Genomic DNA, 23,545 nt, shown 5'->3' on the forward strand with positions numbered 1-23,545 from the left:
TGTCATATATGGCCTTTATGATGTTGAGGTACTTTCCCTCTATACCCATTTTATTCAGAGTTTTCTTCATAAATGAATGCTGTAGCTGTATCTTGTCAAATGCTTTCTCTGCATCTATTGAGACGACCACGTGGGGTTTTTGCTTCACGTTTTTTAATGTACCATATCACAATTGATTGATTTGTGGATATTGAGGCATCCCTGTACCCCTGGAATAAATCTCACTTCATTGTGGTGTATCATCTTTTAATGTATTGTTATATTTGATTTGCTAGTATTTTGTTGAGGATTTTTGCATTGATGTTCATCAGTGATATTGGCCTGTAATTTTGTGTTTTTGTGTTGTCCCTCTCTGGTTTTGGTATCACCGTAATTCTGTCCTCGTAGAATGAGTTAGGAAGCTTCTCCTTCTCTTCAAATTTTTGGAAGAGTTTGAGAAATATAAGTATTAAATCTTCTTTGAATGTTTGGTAGAATTTACCAAGGAAGCTTTCTGTTCCAGGATTTTTATTTTTGGGGAGACGTTTGATTATTGGTTGATCTCCTTACTGGTGATTGGTCTATTCAAATTCTCTGTTTCTTCTTGATTCTGTTTTGGAAGATTGCATGATTCTAAGAATTTATCGATTTTTTTCTAGATTACCCAATTTACTGGCATATAGCTTTTTGTAGGGGTCTCCTATAATCTTTTGTATTTCTCAGATGTCCCTTGTAATTTCTCCTTTTTCATTTCTGATTTTATTTATTTGAGCCTTCTCTCTTTTTTCCTGGTGAGTCTAGCTAAATGTTTGTCAATTTTCTTTATATTTTCAACGAACCAGCTCTTCGTTTCATTGATTTTTTCTATTGTTTTAGTATCTATTTCATTTATTTCCAATCTGATTTTTATTATTTCCCTCCTTCTAATGAGTTTTGGCTTTGTTTGCTCTTTTTATAGTTCCTTTAGGTGAACTGTTCGATTGTTTATTTGAGATTTTCATTGTTTATGGACGTAGGCCTGTATTGCTATAAACTTCCCTCTTAGAATCACTTTTGTTATATCCCATAAATTTAGGCATGTCATATTTTCATTTTCATTTGTCTCCAGATATTTTTTGAATTCTCCTTTGATTTCTTCATTGACCCAACTATTGTTCAGTAGCATTTTGTCTAATCCTCACATTTTTGTGACTTTTCCAATTCTATTCCTGTAGTTGATTTTTAGTTTCATACCATTGTGGTCAGGAAACATGCTCAGTATTATTTCAGTCTTTTTTACTTTATTGAGAGTTGTTTTGTGGCCGAAATGTGATCTATCCTGGAGAATGTTCCATATGCATTGGAAAAGAATGTGTATTCTACAGGTTTTGGATGGAATGTTCTGTATATGTCTACTAAGTCCATCTGGTCTAATGTGTAATTTAAGGCCAATGTTTCCTTGTTGATCTACTGTTTGGATGATCTACCCATTGGTGTAAACGGAATGTTAAAGTCTCTGACTATTATTGTGTCACTGCCTATTTCACCATTTATGTCTGTTAATAGTTGCTTTGTATATTTAGGTGCTCCTTTTGGCTGCATCAATATTTATAAGTGTTATATCCTCTTCTTGTTGGATTGTTCCCTTTATCATTATGTAGTACACTCCTTTGTCTCTTGTTACAGTTTTTGTTTTAAAGTCTATTTTGTCTGATATAAGTATTGCTACCCCAGCTTTCTTTTAATTACCATTGCATTTCTTTTTCCATCCATTCACTTTCACTTTGTGAGTGTCTTTAATTCTGAAGTGTGTCTCATATGCAGCATCTAAATGAGTCTTGTCTTTTTATCCAATCTTCCACCTTATGCCTTTTGACTGGAGCACTTAGTCCCTTGCGATTGAAAGTAGCTATTGATACATATGTACTTATTGCCATTTTGTTACTTTTTTTCTTGTTTTTTTAGAAGTTCTTCTCTGTTCCATTCTTCTTCTCTTGCTCTGTTCTCTTGTGGTTTGATGGCTTTCTTTGTTTGGGGTCCTTTCTCTTAATTTTGGGGGTATTTATTGTAGGTTTCTGGTTTGTGATTATCATGAGGTTCATATATAATAACCTACGTATATAGCTATCTATATTAAGTTGGTGGGTCTTAAGTTTGACCTTTTGCTAAAAGCTCTACTCTTTTACTCCCCTCCCCCCACATTTTATGTTTTTGATATCATATTTATCCTCTTTTTTTGTGCTTTTGTACCTGTTACCATCTTACCATGGAAATAGATCATTTTAGCACTTTTGTGTTTTGACTTTCATATTAGCTTGATGTGTAGCTGACCTGCCACCTTTACTGTGTATTTGCCTTTACCAGTTATTTTATTTATTGATTGATAATTTTGTTGTTCCTATTTATGTTCTTTTCTTTTCCACTTAAATAAGTCCCTTTAGCATTTCTTGTAAGGCTGGCTTCTTGGTAATAAACTCCTTTAATTTTTCCTTGTCTTGGATACCCTTTATCTCTCCTTCCATTCTGAATGATAACCTTGCCCTGTAGAGTATTCTTGGCTGTAGATATTTTCCTTTCTGCACTTTAAATATATTGTGCCTCTCCCTTCCAGCATATAAGGTTTCCACTGAGAAGTCAGCTGATAGCCTTATGGGGTTTCCTTTGTACATAACTTGTTGCCTTTCTCTTGCAGCTTTTAGGATTCTCTCTTTATCTTTAACTCTTGATATTTTAATTAAAATGTGTCTTGGTGTGGGCCTCTTTAGCTTTATCTTGTTTCGTGCTCTCTGTGCTTCTCATACCTGGGTGTCTCTTTCCTTCTTTAGGTTAGGAAAGTTTTCAACTGTTATTTCTTCTAATAGATTCTCTGGCCCTTTGTCTCTCTCTTCTTCTGGGACACAAAATACAGATGTTAGTGCACTTGATGTTGTCCCAGAGGTCACTTAGACTGTCTTTTTTCTTTATAATTCTTTTTTACTTTATCTTTTCAATGTGACTAATTTCCTCTAGTCTTTTGCCTAGCTCTCTGATCCATTCTTTTGCATCATCTACTCTGTTATTGAGTCCCTCTACTGAATTTTTCATTACCATTACTCTATTCTTCATTTCCGATTGGTTTTTGTATTTTCCAATTCTTTCTTGAAGTTCTCACTGAATTCATCCATTCTTGTCCGAAGATCATTGAGCATGCTTATGCCTATTAGTTTGTATTCTTTATCAGCTGGACTATTTATCTCTGTTCCATTTAGTTCTTTTTATGAGGATTTATCCTGTTCCATTATTTGGAACATATTCCTGTGTCTCCTCATTTTGCCTCTTTCTCTGTGCTTATATCTACGTATTAGGTAGATTAGCTACAACTCTCAATCATGAAGAGGTGGCCTTGTGGAAGAGGTGCCCTATGAGGCCCAGCTGTGTGCTTCCTTCTCATCACCAGTTCCAAATGTTCCAGGAGTTTGCCCTGTATGAGCTACATATGTCCTTCTGTTGTGGCAGGGTAGCTCTTGCTGCAGATGCATGGGGAGGCTAGATTGTCTCCCTGGCTGGCTGGTTGTAATGCTCAGTTCTGTGCAGCTGCAATGGTCCCTTCAGTCACTTTACCAGGCATGGGGAGCCCCATTAAAGCTGGCTGCAATGTCTAATAGCACATTTCTGCTGCAGTTTGTCTAAGTGAGTAGGCCCCCAGCATGGCTGATTGCTAGGCTCAGGGCTTACAATTGCTGTAGGCCTCAGGTCTGCAAAGCTATAGTCAGCTCTTTCAGGAGTGCAGCTGGGTGGGGCTGTCCAAAGGAGTGGCAGCATACAATTGTTTCAGGTGTTGGAAAGTGGGTCCAAACTTCTATGTGGCTGTTTGAGAAATATAAGTCTGCTGCAGCTGAGGAAACCATCAACAGAATGAAAAGACAACCTGACAATCAGGAGAAGATATTTGCAAACCATATATCTGATAACAGGTTAATATCTAAAATATATAAAGAACTCAGATATCTCAACCACAAAAATACTAACAACTCAATTAAAAAATGGACAAAAGATCTGAACAGACATTTTTCCAAAGAAGCTATACAGATGGCCAACAGGCACATGAAAAGATCTCCAACATCACTAATTACTAGAGAAATTAAAATCAAAACTAAAATGAAAATCAAAACCTTACACCTGTCAGAATGGCTATAATTAATAAGACAAGAAATAATAACCTTTGGAGAGGATGTGGAGAAAAAGGATCTCTCATACACTGCTGGTGGGTGTGCAAACTGGTACAGCCACTATGGAAAACAGTACGGAGTCCCTCAAAAAATTAAGAATAGAACTATCATCTGATCCAGCTATTCCACTACTGAGTATTTATCCGAAGAACATGAAAACACAAATGTGTAAAGATATATGCTCCTCTACGTTCATTGCAGCATTATTCACAAGACTTGGTAGCAACCTATGTGACCATCAATGGATGATGGGATAAAGAAGATGTGTTATACATACACAATGAAATACGACTCAGTCATAAAAAAGGTGAAATCTGGCCACTTGTGAGAACATAGATGAACCTTGAGGGTATTATGCTAAGTGAAACAAGTCAGAGGGAGAAAGTCAAACACTATATGATCTCACTCATAAATAGAAAATTAAAAACAACAACAAACAAACACATAGAGACAGAGATTGGATTTGTGGTTACCAGAGGGGAAGAGGGAGGGAGGAGAGTGAAAGTGGTGATTCATACACGTGTATGGTGTTGGATGGTAATTAGTCTTTGGGTGGTGAACATGATGCAGTCCAACAGAAATTGACATATAATGATGTAGATGTGAAATTTATATCATGTATAAACCAATGTTACCTCAATAGAAAAAATTAACAACAACAGGAAGAAAAAAGCTGAAGAAGTCCTGGAAATGAACAGGAAAAAATAAAAGGTAAACCTTTTCTTGATTTACACTGTACTTTCATACCTTGAATATAGACAAATTTTACACTTTCCCACTCTTTTCATATAGTATCACTGGTCCCCTTGCACTCTACCCTCTAAAATTCCAGTATCAACCCCAGTCATTTTTGTTGTAATTGTTTTTTTCTTTTAGTTTTTGGAATTTTTGAAGATAAACTCTTATTGAAATAGAATACACATAAAGACAAGTGTACAAATCCTAAGCATACAACTTGATGAATTTTCACAGAGTTAATACACCAGGATAATTAACACCCAGGTCAAGAAACATTATATTAACAGCACCCATGAAGCTCCCATCCTAGTCCCGATGCCTGCACAAAAGTAAACTTTATTCTGACTTCTAATAACATAGATTAATTTTGCCAATTTTGAATCTTATACATAGAGTCCTGTCACTTAACAACGGGGATATGTTCTGCAAAACTCATCATTAGGTGATTTGATAGTTATGCAAACATCACAGATTCTACTAACACAAATCTAGATAGTATAGCCTACTACACACTTAGAACATATGGTTCTGATCTTATACAACTGCCATCATATATATGGCCAGTCATTGACTGAAGCATAGTTGTGCAGAGCTTGACTGTAGAGGAACTCATTTGATATTTACTCTTTGGTGTCTGGCTTCTTTTATTCAACATTATAGCTATGAAATTCATCCCTGTTGTTGCATGTAGTAATAGTCTCTTAATTCTCATTGCTATATACTATTCCATTGCATGAATATATTACAATTCATTTATGCATTATACTGTTGACAATATTTGGGTAATTCCCAGTTTGGGACTACTAGAAGATAGTGCTTCTATGAACATTCTCAGACATATCTTTTGGTGAACGTATGATTACATTTTGTTGGGTATATTCCAAGGAGTGGAAATACTGGTCCATAGGGTATCCCTGTATGTTCACTTAAGTAGACACTGTCAAATTATTTTCCAAAGTGGTTGTACCAATTTATTCTTCATGTAGAAATGCAAGAGAAATGTAGTTTTTCAAAATTATGATCTGGGTATTACGTGTTATTTTTTATACCCCCAACTATTGCTCATCTAGTGTGTAAGAATCGGCTCTTTCACTGTTGCAGCCCAGATTTGTCTGCAAGTCAGGGAACCGCACCACCCATCAGTTGTCATACTGTGGCAGCTACATGTAACTCTGATGCTGAAAGCTATGCCACCAATATTTCAAATATCAGCAGGGTCACCCATGGTGGACAGGTTTCAGTGGAGCTTCTAGACCAAGACAGACTAGGAAGAAGGACCTGGCCACACACTTCTAAAAAAAAATTGGCCATGAAAACCCTATAAATAGCAGTGGAATATTGTCTGATATAGTGCCAGAAGGCGAGAGGGTGGCGCAAAAAGACCTGGCAGAGTTCCACGCACTAGGAGTGGAATCGACTTGAGGACACTAATAAAAATAACTGGTAAGAATTTTTATGACTATGTAAGCAAATATTCTTAGTCCTTATATAAATCTAATTTACCTCCAACTCTTTTCGAATAATGAGGAATTTATATGCTTTTGCAGACAGAATATTGTTATGTTTCATTGACATTCAACGAATTCTAATATGGTCACACTGTGCACTTATACAATCATTTCTGCCTCTACATGATACTAATTGGATACCTTCCAAAAGACATTAGACCATTCACAGTGTTTGCTGTCTTAAATGTTACATTTGCCAAAGACTTCCTAAAACCCAAAGTTTGCTTTTGTTTACAGTGATTAAATGTACTTCAGCTCTTCTATTTTTTGGTGAATAAGAAGGCCTTTCTTTTGTTATATATGCCAAATTTTGCTAGATGCCTTAGCAAAGTTACAAAAAGTAAACTATTGAGTATAAATGAATCCATTTATAATTTCTTTTCTTGCTCCAAGAAAAATAAAACTCAGAAGCCTCTAGAAATGATGCTACGACTGAGAAGACAAATATATGGGGAGGAGAGTTAGGGGACTGAGGTGGGAAAGAATTCCCAATATTTAGGAATAGGTACTTTTCAATATCTCTTAGGAACACAATGTTTTCCCCTTGTCATTTTGGATAATATATTATATTAACATATTTTCTGAAGAGGCAGCAGAATATGAGTAGCAAAGTCACACTGCCTGGGGTTGAATCCTGTCTTCACTACTTTTTATACATACAGTAAACTCTCTGATCAAAACACGTTTTTCTCTGTATGATTTTGCCACAGAGACAAAACTATAAATAATATGATGCAAATCTTGTTGAAAAATATATGACATATATTCTTAGAAATAGAGACTGTAAGTATGTGCTCTAATCTCTTCATTGTTACTTGACACCAGGTAGACACAATCAGTTTTCTCCTATTGTTACTCTCAAAAATCTAATCACACTGACTAAATCCATAGTTTCAGCTATTGATGCTATAACTGTTGATCTCCAAATCTAACAACCAACATTTGCCTCCTATCTCTTTCTATATATGGCAAGACTTACATTTTTAAAGGTGAAGCCAACGAATGTCACAAGAATGTTGGAGCCACAGTCAGAATCAGCACTCTCTTTGTGTGGAGATCTGACCACAGAAGAGCAGGCTGCTACAAAGTTATGGCAAAGAAGAAACTGGTCTTTAGCATTCCCACTACTGTTGCTTCCCTAGTCTTCTCTTAGCCATCTCTCCTTAAGAATCTAACATAATATCCAATAAAGAAAATGTGGTATATATGTATAATGGAATATTATTCAGCCATAAAAAAGAATGAAATCTTGTCATTTGTGACAACATGGACGGAATTTGAGGGCATTGTGCTAAGCAAAATGTCAGACAAGAGAAAGACAAATACCATATGATCTCACTTATATGTGGAATCTAAAAAAAAAAAAAAGCCAAGCTCATAAATACTGAGAATAGATTGGTGATTGCCAGAGGTGGGGCATGGGCAAAATGGGCAAAGGGGGTCACAGGGTACAAAATTCCAGTTATAAAATAAATGTCATGGGGCTGTTATGTAAAAAAAAACAAAACAAAATATAATATTCTAAAGATTAACTAGATATCCCCATTTTAGTGCCTATTTATTTTGTTTATTCACTGCAATATTTCTTAAAAAGGCATTACAGACATTGTGAGAAGGATGTTTATTTTCCAAACACAGATGCTTAGATTTGTAACAAAATTTATTCTTCTTCCTTCAATTTATAAGCACTTGTGACTGTTAGATCCTAGAGTAGGCACTTAGCTGTCTCACTCATCTCGGCATCCCAGCATTTAGCTTCAGGGCTTGGAACATAGAAAGGATTAAAAGTTTGTCGTTAAACTGAATAAATGTGGGCTGATGATCCGCAACCTAGTGCCCTTGTTTAACCCTACTAGACCACGTAACAAACTACTGAAATCTGTTAACGGGTTACTCTTCTCAACTAGACCCGAAGTTCCTCACGTGCAGGGATCTTGTCTAACCAACTTCATAATTCTCTCATCTGTTGCAACTGAATAGTGAGACGTGAGTATTGCAGAGAAAAGTGTGCAGGAAAAAAATATGAGAAATTTAAGACATAACAGGATTGAGTTGCTGGAAAGGCAGAAGAAAAGTAATACTAAAGCAGGGTGAAGAAGATTATACCTTCCGGAGCCTCAGTGGAGCTTTTTGGCGCGCAGGTTGCCTTAGCAACTTCGCAGAGCGTCCGCCTCCAGCCCGCCCACTGCCCACCCTTCGCCACGCCTCGCTCTCCGCCCGCTTGCCCGGTACCTTAACTTCCGCCCCAATCTGCCAGCTGGGCCCTAGAGGCCCACTGTCTATGCCCCCGCTTGTGTTGCCTGATTGAAAACACTGCAGCAAATATCTTTAGTTAGAAAAATATTCTTTCCATGCGATCCATACTCTCGTCTGAGGGATATAAACGAAGAGCAGTAGGTATTTGTAATTTGGAGGCTCCGCCTAACATGAGGACCCGAGGCCGATTTTCAGGCAGTACCTTGGACAACAGCAACTTTGTAGGTCCTTCGTTTGCCGAGGGAGACGTGGACCTGAGTGGGGCGGGGCGGTCCCTGGCACAGTGGAGGCAGTGGGGCTACCGCGCGGACTTGGCCTGGGCTTTCTGTTCAGAGCGGCTCCACCATGTGAGTGTTTGCTTAGCAGCCGCCCCAGTTCCCCGCATCGATGCCCGACCTTAACTCTCTGCTGCTCTCTTCCTCAGGTCGAAGGTTTCCTTTAAGATCACGCTGACGTCGGACCCGCGCCTCCCTTACAAAGTGTGAGTAGCTGGGCCGCAGTGGGTCTTAGGGGCTGGGCAGGACCGGGCTGGGTGGTCCAAGCCTTCCGTACAACCCCCGCATCAGCAGCCTGCATCCCTTTCCTCCCCGCGCCCCCGCCCGCGCTCTTCCTGGAGCCTACTCTCTCCCACCCGAGGCCGAGAGGACAGATCCTGTGCCCGGTCCTCTAAGTGTCAGCCTGCCCCTGATACGGGGCTGCCGGGGGCCGTGGGGGACGGGAACGTTGCTGCTGATCTGTGACCTTTTCTCGGAACTCATTAGGCGGGTAGTAGAGCGGGAGGACCTGTAGACATGGCTCTCCCTAAACATTCCCCATCTGCTTCCAAAAGGCCTTTCACCACTTTGACCAGCTGTCACAGGAGGTAAAGGAAGGCTTCCCAGTCCAGATTCCAAAAGTACCTGAACGTTTATTACTGTCAGGCTTCTAATTTGTGTGTGTTAGTTGCTCAGCAGTCAGGCATCATAAAGTAAAATGAGCCTCAAATCATACACTTCGTATGTTGGGGTATAGCAGAGTGTCTAGTAGGAATGGGAAATGCAGAAATAAGGCAGTTTATCCATGTGGGGCCTTTTTTTTTTATCCTTTAGCAGTTGAATGACAGCGCTGATCCAACTACATACTCATCTGGACCTTCTTATGATTTTAGGTAAACATTGAGGTTATTGGGGCTGGAAGTCGCTAGAAATGTAGCAAAGAACAGGACTTCAATGGGATTTATGCATAATTTATATGATTAGTATTGTGGTCTACCTAACTGAACTGTACCAGCTGTCATCAGTCTCAGTGACCTAGCTGTCTGTGACCCACAGAACCTTGTAGCCTTTTGCTCTCTCGATCATTTCATCTCCAAATGTCTTTTTTCAGTCTCAAGTATTCGTGGTTACAGCCCAGAACCTTAAGATCTCCAGTAATTTCTGACCTCTAAAATGTAATTTTCAAGCACTCTCATATGGATAACCACGTTCTCTTCTTACAGCTGATTTACTCATATCTCTTCTGTAACAATGTGTCTTTTAATTCATCGATCAGACTGCTTTTGAATCAATCACTAGTCTCTCCCCCATGCCTTCCTGGACTCATTTCCTTACCCAGATTAATTCCATGGTCCAATCACTCTCTTGCAGATTCCCTCAACTCTGGTCTCCCCTACTCCCCAGTATGTTTTGCTTAGTGAAACACCAACTCTGAAGTCAACTCCCGTGTTCTCTGTACATAGCTGAATGTCCCTGGAGAAAATTACACAACTGGGCTGATGGGTTTTATGTAAAATTCATGACTGTGCTCAATAATACCCAGGACTGCTACATTTCTCAGGTTTGCTTGTTTTCTTCTTTATTTTCAGAAAGGATTTTTAAAAATTTCTCTTCAGACGTCTTACAACTCCTTTCCCCATTTCTCAAGCCATTAGAGGAAAATTCTTTCCTCTTTCCGTCACCACATCTGTAAACCCATAATTTCTGTCTCCCATCCTGTTATAACGGAGTATGCCTTTACTCCTATGAAAAGCCAGTTGTACCACTTCGGCTCTGGATCTCATCTATTTTAATTTTCTCAAGATTAAAGTAGATAAGGGTCCAGAGATGGAAAATCAGAGAAATCTTTGATTTCTCCCTTCATACTGGGTTATTCTCATCAATGTGTAAATATGCTCTAGAAAAAAAGAGTGAGAAAGAGGGAGGGAGAAAGGACAGAGTGGGACAGCGTAAGTATCTATAAGACTGCCTAGAACATTGTACCAGTTCAGTTAATATTAGTGACCGAAGGAGTTTAATAGGTATACTTATTGTTTAGTGTGTGTATAATCTATATATGGGTATGTGTGGGTATAAAATATGCATAACACATGTACATGTGTGTAAAAATAGTTATGCTGTGTTTCCTATTCAAAGCAAATAGTAACTAGTACTTGGGTACTAGTAAAAGCAACTCTTAAGATTTATGGGAATGCATGCTTTAACTTTTCAGTATCACTTTTCACTTGTCAAGCAGGTAAACATTACTGTGATAGAGAAACTTCCTTTGAGTTTCTAACATTACTAATAGTTCAACTCTAGAAAGGATGTTTCAGTTCTAAATTTATTCTGGGGATGTCAGAGTTTTTATTGTTTGTTTTGGTTTTTGTTTGCTGATAGATTCGCTATTGGTATTGCTACTAGGTTATAGAAATGTTCAAGTCCAACATTCTCTTATATACAGGATGAATTAGAAACACCTTTGGCTCTTTCCATCTGATTTCAGTCTTACTTCCTACCTCATCTCTCTCCCCTTCCTTGCTATCACCATCACTTAATCAAAGCTTCAGCCACCCTGTTCCCAAATTGACAAGCAAACCCTTTAATCCTCCCTGCTTTTACACATGTTCTTTTTTGAGTTTGGAGTGTAGTCTCATGAGCGCCACTTGACAAACACCACTCTTTAATAATCACAATTTCACCTCGGTGACAATTTCTGTAATTGTCTAGGGAGTCATCTTACCCCTTTTTAGTTTCCTGTAGAAACTTTGTTCTTATTCTTTGTAACAGCACTTGTCGAGTTGTGTCATAGGTCTGTTTATATGAAATACTTATTAAAAAAATAAGTTTTGGGGACCAGCCCCATGGCCGAATGGTTAAGTTCATGTGCTCTGCTTCAGTGGCTCAGGGTTTCACTGATTTGGATCCTGGGCACGGACTTAGCACCACTCATCAAGCCATGCTGAGGCAGTGTCACACACGGTAGAGCCAGAAGGACCTACAACTATAATATACAACTGTGTACTAGGGGGCTTTGGGAAGAAGAAGAAAAGTAATAATAAATTTTGCCAATAATTTACTTTAAAAATTTAATATACAGGATAGTTCCCATTTTTTCAAAACACAAGTATAATGTAGGTGCCAAATTTACAAAGTGATGCAGCTGGCAAACACAGTGAATTCAAATCTAGGTAGTCTTGAGTCACAGTAACTCCCAGTCTCTCTGGAATTTTCTACCACTTGGAACATGCATTAAAATATGTTTTTAGTTTATGTTTTATTGGATTATCTTTGGGCAGTCTCACCAAATTAATATACAGGTAGAAGTTTATTTTAATAAATATCGATATGACATTAAGTTACGTGTTACAAGGGCATTTCTAGTCTCCAGTTCAGAAGTGAATTGAAACCCTAAGGTTTTGGAAGTTCTCCTCTTGAGAGAGTTTTATAACAAGTCTCAGGTTCTAAACTATAAATGTACTGCAGGAATACTTGAAAAGTACTATTTCCTGTTTTGTAAACTATCACACTGCCTACTTATTAGATATTTTTTAAATAAATGGCTATCCTTGAGAATTTTGTTTTCATTCTCTCAAAAAAAAAAGGGGGAAAGAAAGGGGAAAAATTGGTATCATCCGTTTTGGTTCTTTAGTGGTACTTAGGGTTGGAATGAAGGTAGCCAAGAAATCTATTTACATTTCTCTTACTGAAAGTCATTATAATGTGCTATGGCAGTTGTAATGATTTTTATATTCAGCAATCTGTAGAGTAGGTAAAGAAATGTGACCTATACATGAGAATGTTACATAATGGTAGTTGGTGTTAAAATGTTAACAATACAGTGGTGACAAATAGAAAAGTTTCAAAGAGAGATGTTAGCTTGCCAGTTTCTCTTTCCTGCTTTGAAAGAGAATTTTTTTTCTATCTTTAATCCTTGTAATTTATTTTACATTAGGAATATTATATTGTTTTATTTTACCTTTTTTTAATCTCTGCATCTTGATGTGTTTTCTTAGGATACAATGTCAATTCCTTTTTAGTTTTTAAATTGTAAAATTCATATAGATTATAGATTGACCATTTATCAGTAATCTTTAATATACTGGACACTGTACAAATCAATAGCAAAATCACACATCACTCTCCAAAATGTTTTCTCAGATTGCTTTAAACCCTTTTGTAATGATGATATAAAAGGTGGAGAAGGACTTCACATTTTGCAGTAGTAAACACATTCATTTTCATCAACTCATCTACTATTTTAGACTTGATTATTAAACGTGCACAGGACGGTTCATGAAACAATTTATGATCCGATGAGGCTTCCCAGGTAACCTCTTCTTATAAGGAAAATGATGACATTCCTGCATCAGGTGAAAGGGTGTTTGGACTGGAGATGATAAAGTAGACTGAAGAATGAGAGATTCAACTTTTTGAAATCCATCTCTGGAAACAAGCTGCAGCATATATGCTAGAGCTGTTTGTATCAAAGTATTAAGAAAATGTAAATCTGCACCTGTATAGATTGTTAATTTTCAAGTGGAGCCATGGGCACCTTCTCAGCTATGAGGCTAATTGCTTTGTTTTTGTTTTAGAGTTAATGAACATAGTGTGCAATCAAAGTAGACAACCTTCAGACTCAGAAGACAGCTTTGTCCACGTCTGCTACAGTAGCGGAAACAAAGAACAAATGCTTCAAAAAAAAATCAGCTTTTAACAAAATTCTTTTTAATTCCTCTTGCAGACTCAGCGTTCCCGAAAGTACCCCTTTCACAGCAGTCTTAAAGTTTGCAGCAGAAGAAGTAAGTATAGAAATGGGAACAACCTCTATGGATATAGTATGGCAGTGTATCTCAAAACTGTTTAAATTTTGCATGCAATTTGACCCTAATTTGATCTATAAATTGATAGATTTATGCTGTCAAAGTTAAGCCTTACAGATAAAGTAGAATGAAATCAAGACTGACTTATATAAGAAGAATGAGTTAAACAAATTGACACATCTATTTAATGCAACCATTGACAAGTACAGGGAAAATTTTATTGAAATTGAAAATGATATGGAAATTGTTTTAAACAGCAACGTTATATCACACTGTAGTCTGTATACTCATATTTTTACTAGTTTTGGTTCTAGAATTACAATTTTTTTATATCCTTAGCATATTTTTAAAATTTTCTGTGTGAGCATATGGACTGTCAGTAAAATTTTTTGTTTTTAAAAGTAGGGTTTTTTTAAGAAATGGAGAGGAGGAGATAGCAGAAAATTATACACTCTGGGTAGAATTGATTAGACTTGATAACTTATTTAGTGGCAAAGAACTAGCAGTCAAGTTTGAGTCTGTAGTTTGTTTTTTGTTTTATGCTGGGAAAGATTTGCCCTGATCTACCATCTATTGCCAATCTTCCTCTCTTTTTTTTTCCTCCCCAAAGCTCCAGTACATAGTTGCATATTCTGGTTGTAAGTCCTTCTAGTTCTCCTATGTGAGCCACCGCCACAGCATGGCTACTGACAGATGAGTAGTGTGGTCCTGTGCTCTAGAACAAAACCTAGGCTGCCTAAACGGACCGTGCCAAACTTTAACCACTAGGCTTTCAGGGCTGGCTCTAAAAGTATCTAGTTTTTTAAAACATATTTGGGTTTTCTGTTTTTAAGAAATAAAATTTTTCCATCCAAAATTGTCATCTGAAGCATCTATAATGCGACTCTTTGGACATCACAGTTGGAAGAGTAGACTGGTCTGGTAGAAATGGCACCAAAATGTGACCTGGGAGACTTAAGGTTCCTATTTTAATTGTGTCATTACTTATCTATGTGACATGGGCAAGCCTCTCAATTTTTCTCTTCCTCAAATTTCTTAATCTATAGAGTGGAAGTAGTTAATGCCTGCCCATATCTGAAGAAGTTATTTTGAACAAAAATATAATAGCATTTACTGAAATTTTGTGGAGTTAAAAGTGCTGTAGAGGTACAGAGTGATCCAAATCCAAATATTTTGGTTCAGTATCTTCAGAAAAGTTTATAGTCCCAGAAAAATAATTTTAGTAACTAAATAAATAACAAGCCAATTTAAGCCCTAATCCTGCCCTGTACTTAGTGATTAATGGAAAATCTGCCAACCCATTGGTGCTCACAGCTCCTCATAAACTTCTATCAGGGACCAATGACACCATTTACCACTCATTCAGAATTAAACTGAAAAGTACTAGTGTTTGTTTTGTAGTCAATTTTGATCCTTTCTTCATGCAGAAAGGAAAAATAAAAAGATGGGAAACAAATCCTAATACAGCAGCATCGTTGCTTTTTTGCTGCACAAATCACTTGCAAGAAATGTTGCTGGTCTGGAGCCTAGCAGATCCAACAAATTCCAATTTATGAAGTACATATTTATTATTATATTTTGTAGTTATAGTGTCTTTTATAAGGTGAAGGCATTGTTGTGATGTTGGTCTTCTAGTGAAAGTATAAAAAATCATAACAGACATGCAATAAAAAATAAACTTCACACGGCCGCATATGTATATATATTTATTGAGGTAACATGGGTTTATAACATCATATAAATTTCAGGCGTTCTTCATTATATTTCGATTTCTGTGTAGACTACATCATGTTCACCACCCAAAGACTACCACACGTCACCATATAGATGTGCCCTTTCTCCCTTTTGCCCTCATCCCTCCCCCACTCCCCTCCGGTAACCACCAGTCTAATCTCTGTATGTGTGTATTTTGTTTGTTCCTGTTTTTACCTTCCACTTGTGAGTGAAATCATAGGTTTTTTACTTTCTCTGTCTGACTTATTTCACTTAGCATAGTACCCTCAAAGTCCATCCACAGTGTCACAAATGGCAAGATTTCATCTTTTTTTTAATGGCTGAGTAGTATTCCATTGTGTGCATATACCATATCTTCTTTATCCATTTATCCGTTGATGGGTGCTTAAGTTGTTTCCAGGTCTTGCCTATAGTGAATGATTTTGCAGTGAACATAGGTCTGCAAATGTCTTTTCAACTTAGTATTTTCCTGACAACCACATATATTGATTAAAGTTTTAATGTAGCTTCTAACTATTATAAATCATGGATGTTACACATTTAGAAATATTATGACTTTCAGGGAACAGTAGGAAGACCTTTCACAAGATGACGTTGTAGAGTCTTCCAGTGAGAACAAGAGTTAACTTGACAAACCGAGAGTCTGTGGATTTACATCTCTAGTAAAATTCTCTTAATAAAAAAATAATAAAATTCCCCAACACGTGACTGGGAATTAATTTAACTAAGTAGTGAGTTGTCAGAGCCTGAGAAGAGCCTCTTAACATCCTAAATTATAAGACTTATGGGATCTGAGAAAGAAAATAAATGAAAACTGAGGAGCATAAAATACACTGCATCCAGGAGAAAACTTGTCGGTGGTATAGGCTAAAAGTAGTAGTTACTGTATTTTGCATCCCTAGTGAGGCTTCCCCAAATTGCAGCTTAACCATTGCTTCTGCGTCCTGGAAAAGGAAAAAGTTGTGTGAGCAGTTGCTGTTGATTTTTAATGCGCATAAAATATGTTGCCACTCTATGGGTGTGACTAAGAAAGTGCATAACTTATCTTAAAATGGACATAATCTAAGAATAAGACACTCAGTAGGGTAACTAGAAACTTTGTAATATACAAGTTTTGGAAATCTGAGATGTCCTATAATTAATTTGGGTATTTAGTCAAAGTTTTATTAAGTATTACAACCTTTACAAATCATTGTTGAGGTATTTTAAAATGTATTTATTAAAGTACATTTTGATGTTATTTTAAATTAGATTTGTTTAAAATTTTTAAGTCTTTAAAAGGACATTTACGATTAAGAATATATCATATAGACAGTATAAGTATCTGTTTATTAGGTACGTAATCCTATAACAGGTAATTGTTCTTATGCGTAGTTCTTATTTTAAAACTTGATTCTTCAATTCATAAATAAAATAAGCCTTTAGTTGTTTTTCTTAACTATGCATATGTCACCATTATAAATACCTAGAGCAGCATTTTCCAGACCACTAGAACCATTGGGAAAAAAAATCAATGAAAAACTGAGATCAGTGACCAAAAATGATGGGAAACACTTCATTCACTATTTCCTTCTTGGAGTTAAATAAACTAAAGTAGCAGCATATTAAAGGATTTTGCAAAGAATACTAGTTTAACTTAGTATTTTCCAAACTTATTTGATCACAAAAATCAACTATGTATCTCTAAAACTAGTCCATAGCATAGAAGTGTTTAATAAGTCTTCATTGGATAAGTGAATGAACTGTGAGGACATGACCACACTTTGACAACTGCTCGTCTCTAGAGCATTAAGAGGAGAATTCTACCTTTTAGCTACCAATAAGTTCCATACTACATTTAATTAATTCAGAAAACACATCTTTTTACGACATCTCTGAAAGTAGATCAGGGGGGTCTTACTATCACTGTTGGCCATCTGGCAGTCACATAATGTCTAGTTGTCATCACCCCACCTACTTGAACTTAGGGGTTATTATTTCCTCGTGGCATAATTAGACTAGTACTGCAATCTCATGAGATTTAAGTTAGCAATTCATTAAAGAATTTGAGGAAGGAATATGAGCCTTCATTGGCCTCCCATTAAACATAAGAGAGCATTTGTTTAAGCTTACTATTTCTACAAAGAAGTTTTAGAAAGTTCTAAGCAATTGCTTTGCTTTTATTTTTGCTTATGCAAGAAAGTTATATAAGATAAAAGTCTAAGTCTGAAAGAGTAATCATTGATTGGATCATAAATTCATTGACAGTGTTTTTCTTTTTGTAGTACATAAAATAAGGTGCATTTTACAATCCATGGTGTCCTAGCTACAGTGAAACACAGTATTTAGGAAACAGTGTTGTTCTTTAGGAATAAAGCAAATTGCAGCACTTTCTTTGGTGACATTACTTATCCTAAAAGATAAATCCCATTTTAGAATTATTTACATTTACCTCATCCTTGCTAACCATCTTTTATAGAGTTTATATATGTAATTTTTTTTTCCTCTCCTTTAGTTTAAAGTTCCTGCAGCAACAAGTGCAATTATTACCAATGGTAAGAATTCATTTTAAAACTATTACCTCAGAGCTATAGAAATTGTCTTAAAAAAATCAGATGAATTAAAATTGACAAATAGAAAAGCCCAGAATTTATTTCAACATAAATGATATACATAATTGTAATCACTAAGTCAAAGTTATTGTCCATAATTAGCTCTTTTCAGTTTCTTTATACTTTTGGTATTTTAGCACTTTATAATATCTTGTGTTCTTATCACTTCATGCTACATTATTACTGAAAATAACTTTTAACTTTATTTAACAAAATTTTATTTATTTATTTATTTATTTTAGTAATTGTAAATGCTTTTAGAATACAGGAAATTAAGCAAAAATGTACCTTTACTATACTTTGTTATTACTTTCCTGATGGAAAACTATTTCTTATGAGACTTGAAATAATGGGGATTTTATTCAGTTAGATATATAATTTAAATTCTGAATATATTAGAGTACTGCTAATGATTGAGTTTTATGGAATCAGCCCTATGAGAAAATACTGAAATAAGATGAGGACTAAAGATTGAAGGGAGGGCATAACCATCTTTCAAGAATACAAAGTCAGGGGCCAGCCCCTTGGCCAAGTGGTTAAGTTTGCACACTCCGCTTTGGCGGCCCAGGGTTTTACCAGTTCGGATTCTGTGTGCGGACCTTGCACAGCTCATCAAGCCATGCTGAGGTGGCCTTCCACATAGCATAAGTAGAAGGACCTACAACTAGAATATACAACTATGTACTGAGGGGCTTTGGGAAAAAGAAAGAAAAAAAAGAAGACGACTGGCAACAGATGTTAGCTCAGGGCCAATATTTTACAAAAAAAATACAAAAGTCGTATTTATGGGTGCTGTAAGTGGTTTCATGTGCAGTTTGGATAGAGGAAGGGAAGATGGGTTTAATGTGCAGTAGCATGATTTAGTTGAGATATAACAGAATTTCTCCTTCTAAAACATTTTGCATGCTGTCACATTAAAGTGTTTATTTAGAAGAAAGCTAGCTTATCTTCTAAAATGTATTAGATTCACAAATGAATAGCTCTTAGGAAAGTGCTTTGTAAACTTTTATCAAGTGTCAGTGGGACTTGAATTAAATGACTTTGGGCTCTCTGGGCCTTAAGGGTTTATGCCTGAGGGCAATATGTAAATGATTAATGAGGTAGCTAAGGTGCTTTTGGCTTTGTTTTTCACTGTGTGACATAAGAATAAAAAACTACCTTCTGTAGAACTTGCTAGGATCATGGCATTGACAGATGTTCTTGTCTAATCCAGCAATATGTGTAAATTTGTGATAGTAACAGGTTTCAACAGATAACTTACCTGAAAAGCTGTCATTCACGTTCTTGGATTTAAATCACTGGGCTTGTGCTTGTATGCGCAGCAGTGGCAAATCTCTTCCTGTGAATATGAAGGCATTTTTGCTTTAGAAATAACTTAAATGATTTTATAACTTATTTTCTAGATGGAATAGGAATAAATCCTGCACAGACTGCTGGTGAGTATCTGAAATTCATGGAGATGTGGGTGGGGGTATATATATATATATATGTCAATTGATACTGAATATTTAATTTATTCTAATTAGACTTGTTAGGACTGTACCAGGATAACAGCTATTTTTTAGGGATCATATAGCAGTCTTTACCTATGTGTTTAAGTAATAATTTGTTTCGTTATATATATTAGTTATGTATCCTTTTGGCTATGAGAAAGAGAAAACCTGACTAATAAGCACTAAAGGTGTTTAATTAAAATCTATAACAAAATGTCTGAAGGTAAGATTGTACTCTTACGGGAATAATGATTTGGATGTACCTCATAAGGTAGTTGTGACGTAGCACATGTAAACTGCTTAAAACTTTGCTTGGTCCTTAGTAAACGGTCAGTAAGTGCTAGCTGCTATTATTATTATTTTAAAGAAGTACAGTCATTTAAATTTCAGGGGACTTGGTCCACACTCAGAAGTTCAAACTTAACATTATACAGTGCTATATTATTGATGTCCTAACAAGCAAGCAGGGTAAAAGTAATCTCAAACTTTTTGACAGATAGTTTTACATTTTTTAGATGTACTCCTTTTGGTTATAATCTAGTTATAATGTTTTGAAATTAAGCATGTTTTAATATAATGTAATGTCAATCTTAAGCAGTAGTTATGTTTAAAGTATTGTATTCTAAAGTGCTTCTGTATTATAACAAAATTATATTGTCCTCATAGACCTTGGGATTGAAATTCAGACATATAGAAAATGAAGAGGGATTCAAAATTGTAATTTTTCTTTACTTAAATCAGTAGTTTTAAGTGGGTAATTTTATTAAATTAAAAAGATTATTCATTGAAAATCATGAGGCATTTTATTATATAGATGTCTTTAAACTTAGATTTAAAGGTTTTGTTTTTCCTTACTCTAGAAATGTTCAGTAGTTTGTATTAATTCGAGTCACTGCTTATTCTCACATGTTGCCTATTGTAACACCCTTAAAAGTTGAATTGTGCGTATCATAGCACATGAAGAAAATTTCAGCAGGCAATTGAGCCAAAACAGAGCAGGGTTTCTAAACTTCTGTCACTTAGAGTTATTTAGATTTATTATTTTTTCTGAGCTTAGGTATTTTATTCTGCATTAAAGCAGGTATTGGTGGTTAAATTAATTTACATTGTTATTTGCTGAGTGTATTTGTTAGCGTTTTCGTGGCTAGCGTTCGTAGCTAAAATTTTCAGACGTTTGGTTGGTTGTCAAGATGTGAGAGGAATAGGAACAGGCCTTGAAAGGTGTGGAATTGCGTTCTGATGATGTTTGAGCTTTTGTACCGACTTACTTTACACCACTTTGATGTTATATATAGTAATTGTTGGAATGTTAAGTTAACTTGTTATTTTTTAAACACCTAACTTTGTTTTGTTTGTTTGTATAGGAAATGTTTTTCTAAAGCATGGTTCAGAACTGCGAATTATTCCTAGAGATCGTGTTGGAAGTTGTTAATACCCACTACTTGGAACATAGGATTACCTTTCAAAATAAATATTGGTATTGTTGTAAAACTGAAATCGGTCATTTAAAATACTATGAAAACACCAGTTGTTGATGAAATAATGAAAGGTGACTCTCCGCCCCTTCTTGTTGTTCACACTCTTCACGTGAAGAGGAAATGCTTAAGCATTGAGGGTATCACCACAGAAGATCGTAGTCTTTCATTGCTACCTCACAACACAAACAGGTAGTTCGTTCGGGGTAAATGGATTATCCAGCTGTGTTTTGTAACTGGAGGATGCTTCCGATAATTCTTTCTGAGAACATTTGGAAAATTAAAATTTGCTGAATCTTCCTATTTGTCTTTGAGTTAAAAATTTAAAAGGATTATGGATGGTATGTGGCAGTTTGCTTGACAGTGTCTGACTTCCAGACTCAAAAAAGTTGAATTCTTAATTATATATTGTTTATGGTAAAGGATATAGACAGATCAGTGAATACGTAACTATCTTAACTTTTTATCACTTAGTATTTTTTAAGTTTCAAACTTTATGTAGTCATACAAATTTTAATATAATATCGAAGAGCCAGAAATTGATTTTTTTGATCTAGCCCTTTTGTATAAAATTGATATCCCACACCAAAGAGTTTTATCTATGATCTTGCAGAATTCAATACTTGTAATGGTGAGATTGAAAATAAAATCGGAGCATCCTTTGCTGAGTTATGCATTCCTTTACCAGTGTCTTTTAATACATCTTTTAAAACAGGATTCCTCAAAAACCGTTGTCTTTTTGAGTATAATATTTCTAAATAGCATTCAGGAAGAGAGTATTGTAAAGAAGATCTGAAGTTCACAACAAAGTTCAAGGAAATGCTAATTGGAAATGCTGATTAATTATACTTACTGAAGACCCAACATTTAAGGAAGTGTTAAGATTAGACACTCAAATGAATGACTTGAAAGGAAAGATGGGGATGACCGGCTTCTAGTAACACAAGCCAACAGTGAAGGGGAAGAGAAAACTCAAGCAAAGTGTCACAGATATGCCAACTGGGTAGGCGAAACTGCAGAGGCTATGTTGGGGGGAACTCAAGGGGAAAACCAAACACTTGACATTGTCATAAGGAGTGGAAGGCAAGTAGAGAAAGAAAAGTATAGGCTTTGTCAGAATACAGATTTCAAAGTTCCCCTTATGAGAATCCAAAGACTGATGTGCATAAGGGAAGATTGTATTTACCATTACAGAGGAATCAGTATCTATGCAAATCTTGGAAGATGAAATGAAGGCTTGTAGTGCTTCAGAATCAGTGCTCAACCGGCTCTATTCCAGGTGGTGGGCTCTGTGGAGGTAGGCCTTGTATTTGTCTTGCTCTTTCTAGACCTGGAAGTATAGTAGGCTTTCAGTAAATACTTGCTGAATTATTCATGAATGAAATAGCGCTATGATCAACTTTTATCTTGTTTCAGTATCTTCCCTATCATAGGCCCTAGGCTCATTGGAAAAAAATTGTAAGGAAATGCAACAGAATCATCATCTGAAGGGTGACAGTAGTAGTTAAGTTTAAGAAATTAACACGATATTGTTCATATATTTGACAGATAAATAGCAGGATTCTGAATTGTAAAGGAAAAAAGTCTTTGCTAAGGTTGAAGAGTATACTTCTGATGTTTTCGAAAGTTTTTATTTTTATAAAGAAAATTTGATTCTCAGAGACCCCCGGGTCCTTAACAATATTAACTGTCAGTTAACCAGAAATTTGTGAATACCCATTCCCTGAGTTTTTTGTTTAATTTAGATTCCCCCCATTCTATTTCTAGCACAAAAGCTTCTTGCTGTGTTACATAAATAAGTTTATGATGACCTGTACTGTAATTTGTTTAATATTTTTGTTCTTTGGTTTTGAAAATTTCATTGTAGTACGTTCTTAAATTAAAAACATTTTCTTATAAGAACTAGCTATTTTGTTACTAAATGTGATCTGTAAGTTCTTTGTGCAGAATGTTCTGAAGTATTGTAGTTTAAGTGCATTATTGATACCTAATTAATATCTTATGAAAATACATTTTGTTTTACCATAAACTGTATTGTCTGCTCTTTATTATTAATGCTCTTAATCAGAACACCTGTTGAGTCAGTGTATAACAAATGTAGAAAAAAAAATGGGCAAAGATGATTAATAGTCATAAAAATGAGTATATACCTCCTAATACCAGTCCATTTACAGGAAAAAAATGTCATTGTCTAGGCTGTTTGGTCCCAAACCTGGGTGATTAGCAGAGTCACCTAGGAAATTAAAAATTCAGATTTCCGGAAACAACTCCTTAAGATCTGACTCATTAAATCTTGAATGATGCATAAGAATCTCTGTTTACAAAAGTAGTCCTGGTAATTTCTGCTCTTTAGCTGGTTTTGAGAATGATAAGGCCAACTTTTTGACTTTGTAGATTAACAAAATTAAATCTAAGGGGTCAAAGTAACTAGAATATATTCTAGAATCCTGGAAAGTCTGCATTCTACTGCTTGATTCTCTGGTAGCTGGCTAAGTGCCAAAGATGCTAGCCAACGATCTCTCTCACTC

General features: G+C 35.9%; 1 protein-coding gene and 1 long non-coding RNA gene across 4 annotated transcripts in view; one reads left to right on the forward strand and one right to left on the reverse strand.

The window, feature by feature from the left end:
• LOC139076327 (uncharacterized) overlaps positions 1-8,659 on the reverse strand; it is a 100,523-nt gene extending 91,864 nt beyond the window's left edge. For 2 of the 3 annotated variants that reach the window (XR_011527786.1, XR_011527787.1), the window contains exon 1: positions 8,519-8,656. This is a non-coding gene — a long non-coding RNA (uncharacterized lncRNA). Of the gene's footprint in view, positions 1-8,518 lie in introns of all 3 variants that reach the window. The other variant, XR_011527788.1, reaches the window with a different exon arrangement.
• UFM1 (ubiquitin fold modifier 1) lies at positions 8,588-23,046 on the forward strand. The gene is made up of 6 exons (XM_070578092.1): positions 8,588-9,015; positions 9,093-9,149; positions 13,646-13,703; positions 17,953-17,992; positions 19,453-19,485; positions 20,907-23,046. Coding segments are annotated over exons 1-6 (258 nt in total). The 5' UTR covers positions 8,588-9,013; the 3' UTR covers positions 20,975-23,046.
• Positions 23,047-23,545: the final 499 nt, after the last annotated feature.

The sequence above is a fragment of the Equus przewalskii genome, chromosome 16 (genome assembly GCF_037783145.1).
Source record: "Equus przewalskii isolate Varuska chromosome 16, EquPr2, whole genome shotgun sequence".
In the NCBI taxonomy this organism is placed as follows: domain Eukaryota; kingdom Metazoa; phylum Chordata; class Mammalia; order Perissodactyla; family Equidae; genus Equus; species Equus przewalskii.

What these genes read in the sequence shown, in the direction of transcription:
- UFM1 (XM_070578092.1), top strand. An exon ending in CCGCGCCTCCCTTACAAAGT is followed by an intron (nt 9,150 to 13,645) that starts GTGAGTAGCTGG and finishes TTCCTCTTGCAG; the next exon opens with ACTCAGCGTTCCCGAAAGTA. An exon ending in TAAAGTTTGCAGCAGAAGAA is followed by an intron (nt 13,704 to 17,952) that starts GTAAGTATAGAA and finishes CCTCTCCTTTAG; the next exon opens with TTTAAAGTTCCTGCAGCAAC.